The sequence below is a fragment of the Trachurus japonicus genome, chromosome 1 (genome assembly GCF_045865225.1).
Source record: "Trachurus japonicus isolate A0001 chromosome 1, Traja_1.0".
NCBI classification, from domain to species: domain Eukaryota; kingdom Metazoa; phylum Chordata; class Actinopteri; order Carangiformes; family Carangidae; genus Trachurus; species Trachurus japonicus.
This window is the reverse complement of record NC_140907.1, coordinates 22,475,978-22,487,181: the sequence shown is the minus strand read 5'-3', so window position 1 is coordinate 22,487,181 and position 11,204 is coordinate 22,475,978. Positions and strand designations below refer to the sequence as shown.

The 11,204-nt window shown below is 41.9% G+C and overlaps 2 protein-coding genes across 2 annotated transcripts; both read right to left on the bottom strand.

Moving 5' to 3' along the window:
* Positions 1 to 908: 908 nt before the first annotated feature.
* toporsa (topoisomerase I binding, arginine/serine-rich a) lies at positions 909 to 7,840 on the bottom strand. Its single transcript, XM_085780499.1, has 2 exons — positions 7,681 to 7,840; positions 909 to 3,924 (listed from the first exon to the last, which is right to left on the bottom strand). Exon 2 carries the CDS (start codon positions 3,919 to 3,921, stop codon positions 1,480 to 1,482), a length of 2,442 nt encoding a protein of 813 aa, XP_085636625.1. The 5' UTR covers positions 3,922 to 3,924; positions 7,681 to 7,840; the 3' UTR covers positions 909 to 1,479.
* A 927-nt stretch (positions 7,841 to 8,767) lies between these two features.
* ndufb6 (NADH:ubiquinone oxidoreductase subunit B) lies at positions 8,768 to 10,964 on the bottom strand. The gene is made up of 4 exons (XM_085792107.1): positions 10,693 to 10,964; positions 9,534 to 9,626; positions 9,040 to 9,084; positions 8,768 to 8,911 (listed from the first exon to the last, which is right to left on the bottom strand). The coding sequence occupies exons 1-4, from the start codon at positions 10,870 to 10,872 to the stop codon at positions 8,846 to 8,848; spliced, it is 384 nt and encodes a 127-aa protein (XP_085648233.1). The 5' UTR covers positions 10,873 to 10,964; the 3' UTR covers positions 8,768 to 8,845.
* Between the last annotated feature and the right edge of the window lie 240 nt (positions 10,965 to 11,204).

The following is an 11,204-nucleotide window of genomic DNA, read 5'->3' as shown; positions in this document are numbered from 1 at the left end:
CATCTTTGGGCGATACAAGAACCAGGCAGGAAACTGTTACTGTGCTGAGCTGGCATGTTATTTCAGGACTTCTTCTTCTCCTGATAAAACTACAAATCTATAAAACTGGAAGTATTGCAATATTGTTATTAGGCCTGTACCTAGGAACCCCTCCCAGATGAATTGAAGTGCCTTGCATGTACCAGGGTGATAATGTGACTACGGCTCCCATATCAACATGCCACAGTGTAAACTGTAATAATAAATAATAAAGCTACAAATCTGTGCAGAGAAATGTACTGTGTATTTCTTTCCCAGTTGTATACCTTGGCTTTAACTATCATTAATCTAACTGAAAGCTGAAAGACACAATAAAGTAAAGTGTGGTGGATATTCTCTCAGCACACTAATCATCTGCTCAGTGTCGTATATCAGATAGTCTCCTTTTACAAGAATTAGGGCTGCAGCCAAAGATTATTTCCATTACTGTATTTCAATCTGCTCAAGATGACATCTTCAGATGTTTTGTCTGACCATCAGTCTAAAACCCAAAAATTGTCAGTTCAGTCATATGTAACAAATTCTGATATTTGAAAAGTTGTACCTCAGAAAAAAACAATTACATGAATTTCTTACTAATCAAAATAGTTGCAATCTTATTTGCTGTTGACCAAACTAATCAAATGATTGATTTATCATTGCAGTTGAGTTTTTTTATTTTGATACTTTTATGACTTTTATTTTCCTATAGGCAACAGTCTTAAAATGTAATTTATCTCAAGCTCTAGGCATGTGAACAACAATGAATTTATGCATATTTACAGTTATATTGAAGATCTATTGTACTGCCAAACTATACTTAATAGGACTGACAACAGTTTGACTTTATATAGTCATACATGAAACAAACACAAAACCAACATTTACAAAAAAGCACACAGCATTGATCAATGCATTTTATTTTTAAATAAAATACAATACAAAAGTCTGTAGATAACAACTACTCCATGAGCACCTGGTACAAATTGTTTTGAAGAATGTAGTTGAGTTATGAACCAAAAAAAAGAATTACTCTACCCAACATTATCCCTGAGAGTACTTCGCAAAAATAAAATTCATTCATTTAAGGAACTGAATTTCTGAAATAAGAATTGACACTTGAAAAAAGTAAAACTCCCAACATCACTCAGATGTGCCTGGTATTATAGTGGCATGTTGCACTTAAAAGCATTGTTTCAGGTGTTAGTCAACACAATCAAAATCTAAAACTTGAGTCTTTCCTCCGATGATCATCCCTTTCCAGTTTAACACATGTATCTCCGTCACATATTCCAGAGTTAAATGAGCAGTCACTGTGGAGACAATCGTGGTATTTTATTAGGGATATGCATATTCCTCATATCCATGAACAGTTTTATAAAATAATCCTGGCAGGTATTAGCAGCTGAGCGGCAATCGATCTGTTTCCACCATACGCAGTGGGAATCATGACTTCCATAACTAGAGCAGAGAGGGAAGAGCGTCAGGGTCCACCGGGTCATCAGTGGTATTATCAATAGCCGTGTCCTTATCAGCAGTGCTGGCCTGGGTAACATTGTCATTAGCCAAAGAATCACTGTCACTGTCAATGGTGATGACTGTAGGTGAGTGCTTCTCTATGCGCTCATTACTCTTGTGCCTTTTGCTTTTCTTCTTGTGTTTCTTCTTTTTCTTATGGTGGCGTTTGCTGCGTTCGTTTGAGTTTTCCTCATTAACTAGTTCCACGCTCACACTCCTGCTAGTCTTTCTCGACCTCTCTTTGGATTTTTTACGACGCTTCTCTTTACTCTTCTTCTTGTGTTTTGTTAACAATGTGGAGGAGTCACTTTCATGCTGGGGTCTGGAAAGTGTGTCTTTGGACGGTTCCTCTAAATGTCGAGTTTTGTATTTTCTCTTTCCACCGGGCTTATCATCGTGGGACCTCCTTCTTGCCGAAGGGGAGCGACTGCTGGAGCAGGATCGAGAATGCCTACGGCCCCGTCTCCGCGAGTCTCTGCTGCGGCTCCTGGAGCGAGAGTATGAGTGCCTGTCTGAGTACTTGCGACTACTGTAATAGTAGGACCGTCTCTCTGTATAATGCAGCCCACTGTCATTTCTCTCTTGGCTGTAATGTCGATATGTGTGGTAGCTCTGATAGCTGTCCTTCTTTCTGTAATTGCTGTCATATTTAGAATACTGATCTCTGCCGCTGAAGTTAGAATAATCTCTTTCCCTGGGTTGAATGCTGACGCTATTCTGGGAGATTTCTGGACTCCTGCTAGAGTGTCTGCGTTCTTTACTCCTTGACCTTCTCCTTCTCCTATGGTCTCTGTCCTTTGACGAGTTCCTCTCCTTAGATCTCTCATTACCATCAAAACCTCTATGTGTGTCGTTTCTGTTTGACTTACTGGAAGTCTTGTGTCTGCCAGCTCTCGGAGAGCTACGTCTTTCCTTTGAATCCAACTGATAATACTGCTCAGTGTCTTTATTTTCGGACTGTCCAGCCCCACTGGGATCGCTGCTCTGTGAAGCTGGAGGGCTGACACTGCAGAAGCGGATGTGTTGAGGTAAAAGAGGCACGTCCTTAATATCTTCACTGCCAAACTCATCAGAGTCAGAGGAGAGCTGAACCAGCTCAGGAGTCCTCTCTACTGTTGGCTTGACAAAGCCGACAATGACACAGTCCTCGTTGTCAGAAGACAAACACTCTTCGATGTCAACGTCACCCTGAGTCATATTTCTTTGGTTTTGGGGACTCGTTTGCTGTGGAGAACCCCCAAACTCTTGCGTCTCCTCCTCTGAGCTACTGTCTGTGTCTGAGTCTAGGATTGACAGACGTTCTGTCCTGGTCTGCTCTGCTGTGGTCGAATATGACGGCCCAGGTGTCTCATCGTCCCACACAGACTGACTCAGAGAGGACATGGAGTCTCGTGAGGGATCCAGATCCAGAGAGTTTTCCTCATCCTCTGAAATCGCTATTACAGATGAGTTGGAGCTGCTGTCTTCATTTGAGGAAGGGGCTGGGCAGTCGTAGACAGCATGCTGGTCATAGGCCTCCATATTGAAGGGGGACCTTGCAAAGCTGAGGAACTCATGCAGGAAGTGCTCTGTCCGCGCCTGGATGAATGGCCGCAGCTCTTCCTGAATAGCTGCATCTTCCATATCATAACGTGTTAAACGTGACATGATGATGTGCAGAACTATGTTAACCAAAGAGCCATGGGAGCCGTACAGCACATTGAGTTCCCGTTTTAGCCAGGGGACCAGTCTGTGCAGGCAGGCGGGATTTCTTCGGTAGAATTCAGCCGAGGTGTCACGTGAGCGGCCGCCATCACGCACAGTCCGAACCCTGACCCCTTGTCGGTACAGTTCCCTCCTGAAGTTGATCATCTCCCGCTCTCTGACATTGTTCACTGCCCGGCCTTCACTCGCAGCTCTCCTCTTGGCTGCCAGCCTCATCATCATGCGCCGGATGTAACGGTCCTGCCGCTGTTGCTCAGTGTTCGTTGAGGCTTCAAACATTACTCCGTTGTCTGGAAGCGGAGAGGTCCTTCCACGCATCTGTCGATTGAGTCCAGTGAGAGTTGTGCGGTATCTAAACCGCACTCCCCCAAATGTCCCAAAGGAGCCATTATCTAATGGCTGTAAGTCGTACTTTTTAAAGTCTTGTTCTGATTTTATAGTGTGATAAATTGAATTAAATGGCTGTTTGCATAAAGGGCACTCTGCTTTGTTCTTGGACCACTCATGAATACAGCGGAAGCAGAACTTGTGCAGGCAAAGGTCCAGATACGAAATGTTGTTGAATGTGTCCAAACATATTGGACACTTGGAGTCAGGTGACACCTCTGCAGACATTGCTTTAGGGGTTTTCCTTCTGCCACTCTTCTGGCTCTGCTGCAGGGCAATCTTGATCGCTGACATGATCTGACAAAATGAGAAAAAGAAAAAAAAAAGATACGGTTAAAATCGTTTTCAAATTGAATAGTCAAACATTTGCCAATAGGAATGGTGAGGTGACTGTCAAGTGACCTGGCAAGCTCTACCAAGGTGCTGCAGTTGAGTATGAAAATGGACCTTAAAGGATCATAGGGCAGGATTAATGAGAACGGCCAGTGACGCGACGGCCGCTGCGCGTAACTACAGCAACCAGCGAAGCCACCGGCACGGGAGCGCGCACAGACTCTTCGCTGTTTACTTTACTCTTTACAGTCTTTCCTATCTGGGGAGGGAGGGGGGGGGGGGTATTTTACTGTAGGTTCTCTCTCTCTCTCTCTCTCTCTCTCTCACACACACACACACACACACACACAGACAGACAGACAGACAGACACACACACACACACACACACACACACACCTGCCTCTTCACTGTGCTGCAGCAGGGGGCTGCTGTCTGTTCCTCTGAGCTCCTCTGCATGGATCTGTATGGGCTCCTACAGGCCGGTACTGAGAATTAACGCGCCGGGTCCGGGTGTCGGACCGCATCTGTCAGGGTCCGCGGTCCCATGAAAACCAATAAACACCGGACATATTCATGATTTCATTAAAAAAAAAAAAAAAAACGGACGCGTCGCGGTCACGCCGGCCAGGACGTGAAAAGTGGACGTGTCCGGGCAAAAGAGGACGTTTGTCCACCTGCCTGATAACGTTGTTAAAGTTATAACGTCGGCTTTTAACCACTAGCTGCGGCTAACGGCTAATAATAAGACAGTAGTGAAGAGGGAGAGGGTGTGTAAGTGACCTGCCTGCTGCTGTGTGCGTGTGTGAAGGGAGGGGGAGAGAGTGTGGCGGTGGGGGGGGGGTTTACAGGGCTTTCAGTTGTGCTGGGTCCAGAGGCGCTACTTGTGAACAGGCAAGGCAGGCAACTGCTTGGGGCCCCGAGCCATTAGGGGGCCCCCGAGGGACGGGACCCGAGGGCAGTTTTATCGACAGAAATATCTCAAAATGCGCTACCCGCAGTGACCGCACCCCCCTCCCCGTATCGTCGTATAGCGTCGATTTGCAATGACATCGCAGTAGGAAACCCCCCTAACGGGGCCCCATGTCATTCTCCGGACCTGATCCCAGCTAACGTCAACCTGTATGAGGCACCTTATCACTGGGAGTTTCTAATGAAGCCGAGGGAAAAAGAAGAGTCCACCTGGGAGCAAGACGTGAAGAAAAAAGAGGCGGAAGTAAAAAAGAATGCAAGACAGTGGTGGTAAGTGGAGCAGAGTGTAACGTGAACAGTAAATAACTGTTGAACAAATGCTAATAGTCTAATGTTAGCTTCAGACCAGTGGTGACCAGTTAGCGAGTGGGACTGCACTGGACTGAGGGACTCGGTGCGGGCGGTTCTGGTGCTCCACTCGGTTACGGTCGTTCAGTGACAAAAAAAAAAAAAAGAGCAAGGTTAACTTAACGTTATCTGCTGGCCTCCTTGGCAGCAAGTAACAACACTATTAACTTGCTAGGTAGCAGGGTGACATAAAGCTATGTTACAGTATTGAAGTGAGTAGCCTATTATTATTATAATAATATGAAAGTGTAATATATTGGTGCTATGAAAGCTATGCCCAAGGAAAACATTTAAAAATCACTCTCTTATCTCTCCTCAGGATTATTATTTAGGTTTCTGACAGCAGCAAATCAGAAGGACAAAGTGCCTCCTCCCAGTGCTGACAGTGAAAACTGTAAGTGTATTGTCATAAAGAATCTTTAGAGGGCATGGCATAAGTAAAACTGTCTTTTGTTTTTTGTCATATCAGTTGAACGTCCACCTCCAGTGAGACAGCAACACCTGCCCATCATGAAGACGACATGTCACCAGCTTACACCATAACTGGACATTTGGAATAAAAAAAGTTTAAATTTCATACATTTTTTGTTGGTGTTCGATTATTTATAAAATTATGGTGATAAACACTGGTTGGAGGGCCCCCTGGGGATTTTTGCTTAGGGCCCCAGCAGACTCTAAAATCGCCTCTGGCTGGGTCGTTTGCTGGCAGTAACAGTAGGCCTAATTTGGATCCACCCTGGTTCAGAGCGATTGATATAACAGGGAGTGTCGCCACTCTGTTACTGTATCAGTCGCTCTGCCGCGGTTGCCCTCTTCATGTCTCCATTCCATTGATCCATTCGAAGGCAGTCGTGGACGCGCTGACGTCAGGTCCGCCGGCCAGCGCGCGAAATTCACCCCCTGAATTGCAGCGCATTTTGCAGCACAGACCCCGTTCAGGGCAATGGAGAGATACGCGGATGGGCTCGTTCTTTTTGGTTTTGAACGCTTCCTCACCCATTATTATTTAAAAAACGTAAAACGCATGGGTATTTTCCGGTATTTTCTCACAAATCCTGCCCTATGATCCTTTAAAGAAGCTAAATTTTACAATTAACCCTGCAAAAGCACAAAATCCTTATCAAATAATGTATACGCTCAAGCTGAATAAGACTATGAGTATGTAAACTGTGGCAACTACAGAAAACATAGCTAAATTTGTCATATTAAATTAAACATTAATTTTCAAAGTCTCACGGTATATTCATCTGCCTCATTTATGAGCAGTTTTCTTCACATACACTGTGAATGCATCAATCTCAACCACAATGCCAATGTGAAGTTGTACTATAATAATACCCTGATGTATATCTGAAGGGAACAGAAAAATTAAAAACCATGTGCCTCTATAATGTTGTTGACCAAAACTGCACTTTATGCAGTAGCCTATACATTATCTTGTGATAGACCGAAATGTGGGCTGCTGTAGTGAATTTAAAACAAATGTACCAGGTCAACTCGTTAATTAGTGAATATCATGGTGGAGGAATAGCATGAAAGTAAGTTTAACAGGATTCTCTCCTCCAAATATCTTTCCTGCCTGTTTTATGACAATAAAACAATGAAATATAATTTCATCAAGCCACATATTATACTTACATGTTACAATGTTTTTGTTTTATTACTATTCAATACCATGTTACTTTGTTGTATTATGTCTGCTCTGTGCAAATACTTGTTAAAGAAACCGCTATTAAAACACTGCAGACTTGGGGAGTGAGAACAAAGAATCGTGTTATATCTACCGTTACTCTATGTTATTGTATATAAATGACACTAAACGGTCAGTCGATAATCAAAAGGAGAGCTCAAAAGGAGGGAGCACGAACAGCTGACAGGCATATGGTATGACAGCTCGTAATTCACAACCACTATTCATAAACGTCCCACATTAGGTCACAATGATTTGTGTTTTGACCATATAAGACTCTGTTAATGGCTCATCGCCTATCGTTAACCTTGGAACACGTTCCACCAATAGAACACAGTGGGTAACGTTCATATTGAATTTATGAATGGCTTTTCCTTTCAACGCCTTCGATTTTGTTGGTGTTGTCGGTTTGTTAGCTTAGCATAACTATACCCCATAAGTTAGCCTGTTTGTGAGCGTCCTTTAAGGTCCGAGTGGTGTCACTGAACAGTTTAAATTATATTAGTTTGTGCGTTGACCTATATCAGAGACCTAAATTAACCTACATCTGTTTAGTTAGTAATAAAGCGGCGCTACTGATGAGTTAAACTCTCAGACTAGTTTGCTGACTGACTTGGTTTGCTAAAGTTAGCACACTAGCTAAGTAGGCTGAGATGCTATCTAGCTTGTTAGCTCGGACGTTTGAAAAAAAAAAAAGTTGTGTAATATTTACCTCTGGCGTCCTCAAACACGTACACTGTTGACGGTTAAGGAGCTTTCTTTGTCTTGTAGTTACCGATCCATTTCTACAAGGCTGTCATTCGTACCCAGCTGTTTTGAAGCCTCCAAAGCCTGGTATCGCCTGGTTTTCACTCCCTTCATATCACGACCAAGCGTTCATGTATTCTTTTCTTTTTTTTTTTGAAATTCAACAAGCTACTTCCGCCCTTCAAAATAAAAGCGAAAATATATATTTTTTAAAACCGCACAAAATGAAACACAAATATTACATTCTTATTATACATTTACTGTACTATAACTTGTAGAAGAACGTTTATCTTTGTTGCTTATTTTGTCTGTGCTTGTCAATTATTGGACTTGGGGTCTGTAAAGTAAAGCTATATGTTACATACCACTACTCCAGTACACACTCAAACACAGATAGTACAACATGGATACATCCATACACACTATCTGAAATTAATTCAGTCCTGAATCTTACATTCATGGTGGTTACAGTAATCAGTTTAGACTGTTTATTCTCACACCAACTATAAAACAAAAGAAACACCTATCCCTGTAAAGTTGAATCAACACCTCTCAATAACATTTTTTACACAATAGAGTAACACTGTACAGAAAAGGAGGATTTATTATGCCGTCCTCACTCCCTGGAAATCCAGTACATTTTCAGTGGCTCTCTTACCGAATTTGATAAGGAGCTAGAATCAAAGCCACAATTCCACCTGTCCAGAAAATACTGCAAATCCATTTTCTATTTGAACAGGTTATCAGATCAGGTTATCAGTCTATAAATTAATTAATAATTGTTTGAATGTTGTTGTTGTTGTTTTTTTTACCACATTGCACCCCACCTCAATATTCAAAAGAAAATGCATCAAACAAATGTGTGTCCTTACTGTATGCTGCCCTAATACAGCTGATTTCACAAGCATTTTGTCTCTTAACTGATAAAATCTGGCAGTGAAGTAGGGGAAATTCAGGGTAAAGCCCTTAGTATCAAAACACTAACTGATCATGTCCACTATAATATGTCAATATCAATATTCATTTGTAAAAATCAGCTTCATACAAATAAGTGATGTGACAATGTAATATTTTATTGGCATATACACAATTTTTACAACACTCAAGGAAGCTTTTGAAATATTTCAACTTCAGTGATGACCATGGGTCTCAGGGAGATCTGGAACAACTTCGCCTGTCTCCAGAATGGTGTCACCCTAAACACAGAATCAAGGATAATTATGTAAAAAAAAGAAGAAAAAAATAGAAAAACATTTCTTAACTCAAGATATCTGATCTTACAGAGCAAGTACAATGTTAGAATAAATAGAATAGTCATACTTACTGGGAAGAGCTTGGGTTTTAAGTCCACAATACTGTATGGCTTGTTCTGTGGGGGACAATGTCATTGTCATTCAGCATGTTCATGAATTCATTTGTTAACAGAAGATAAATTGAGAAATATTATAATGAACAATAAATGAACAATAAAGTCAATGCTGCATATCCATCGTTCTGAAGTAGGCTATTCCTGCTTTCTTTGTAAGTTAAACCCTGTGGTACAAAACGTTCAAGATAACTTAGATGTATGTATTTAATTCTCTATCGTGGCTCTGGTTCAATTTCCAGTAATTGTTCAGGAACCTTAAATGTGCGAGTACCTAGAAGAAATGTTCATTGAGGGCATACACATCAATAATAAACAGCCAGTCAGTAGTTCTTCAGATGCTTGTAACTGAAGCATGATAGAGCTTTATTCCTATATCTCCTTATTTGTTTACCATCATGGACAATTCATACTGCATCACAAAAAATTATAAAACATTTCCATTAACTTACAGCGACATGGTATTTCACATAGTAGTGAACAACCCAAGCAGGTATCAACAGCCGTGTTAACGTGAAAACTCCACCTCTATACGCTTTGTAGGTCTGTAAGGAGATAAACAAATACATTTAACAAAGCAAGGTACACATTTAATCATGATCCTCCAGATAGCTCCACTCGAATCTGGATCTTTAACTGCCACTCAGAGTAAAACATTTATGCATGTAAATAAAGGTTGTTGTTTTTTTAAGAGGAATAAAATAGTTACTGATGTGGCTCCTAACATGTCAGATAAAGCAGGTGTTGATCATTAACACCTATGATATTGCCCCTGTTACCCATCAAAATATCTGCAGAGGAAAAGGCCTGTTGGTTATTTTATAAGCAACAGTCAAAAACTCAACAATATTTTTTTTTAACTTGAAATAATTTGAACTGAGAGTCTACATTATGGTGCAGTTTGCAATAAAAGTAGCTGTATTAGAAATATAAAATCAACTTGACTCAATGATGAAGTAGAGGTCGTTTCCCATAGATTACCTGTTTAAGCATCGTCTCAAATTCAATTAAAAAACCCACTAAATAAAGATTCTAAACTAGATATAGCCCTATTTCTCCTTTCAAGTGAATGATCTGAAGTAAAGGGTCACCATATGGTTTGAACATATGAAAATCATCTAGGAGAAAAAGTCTGATTAATGTTCATACTTTCTCACCTTGTCTAACCATGTAAAACCTAAAATCTCAGCAACTGTTTCCACCATATTTGATATGTACAGTATAAAACCACATGTTACAAGGCTGCTAAGACATTTGAACTACACCTAGAGACTCAACTATAAACTGCCAAAGATGTTCAACCAAATCTAAGCGCTAGCTTGCATAAATTTGGCGATAATGTCAACTTGAAGAGTCTTCCTGCAGCCACACACAACAAGTGAGTGGTGACCCACAACAAAGTTCACCTCAAACGCTTCACCACGTTGGAGCGAGTGAAAAATGAGCTGCACGGTAGCTGTCAATATGCCAACGCTGGCTGTAAGTTAATGACACCTGCAGGCAGCTACACTATGAAATTAATTATTAGTCCAGGTGAGTGTTTTTTGTTTTGTTTTTCTGCTGGCTTAGCTGTTAGCCGCCTGCTGTTGTTAGCTGCAGAGGGGGACTCACGTAAAGCCTCCACAGGCTCTTGGGCTCCAGGAAACCAGCCCAGAACTTGGCGAGGCCGCCGCCCGGCTTGGCCTGCAGCACGGGCTCCCTGGGGCTGAGCTCCTGGTCCTTCAGCCACTGCCTGCGGAGCTTGGAGATCTGCTCGACGCGGAGCTTCTCGTCCGGCGTGTACCCAGACATCGCCGCTTTATTTTCTTGGACGTTCAACCTCGACCAGACCTACAATGACACCATGGAGGACACTTCCCTTTCGCAGTGAGGCGAAGAAGGACAACAAGAGGAAATGTGGCGTAGGTTAAAAGAGCGCTACAAATTATACAGCGACACCACGAGGACAGGAAGGTGAATTGCATTATACATATTTATTCTCCTATTTATAATGCTCTCATAAAACTTTTTCAACCCTGGTGAGAGTGCGGGGAAATTTTCTTGTGAAGAGAGTGACAATGTTTCTGACTTGTCTTTTGATCACAGGTTGTAAGACAATGCATGGCTTCAGACAACCTTCAGTG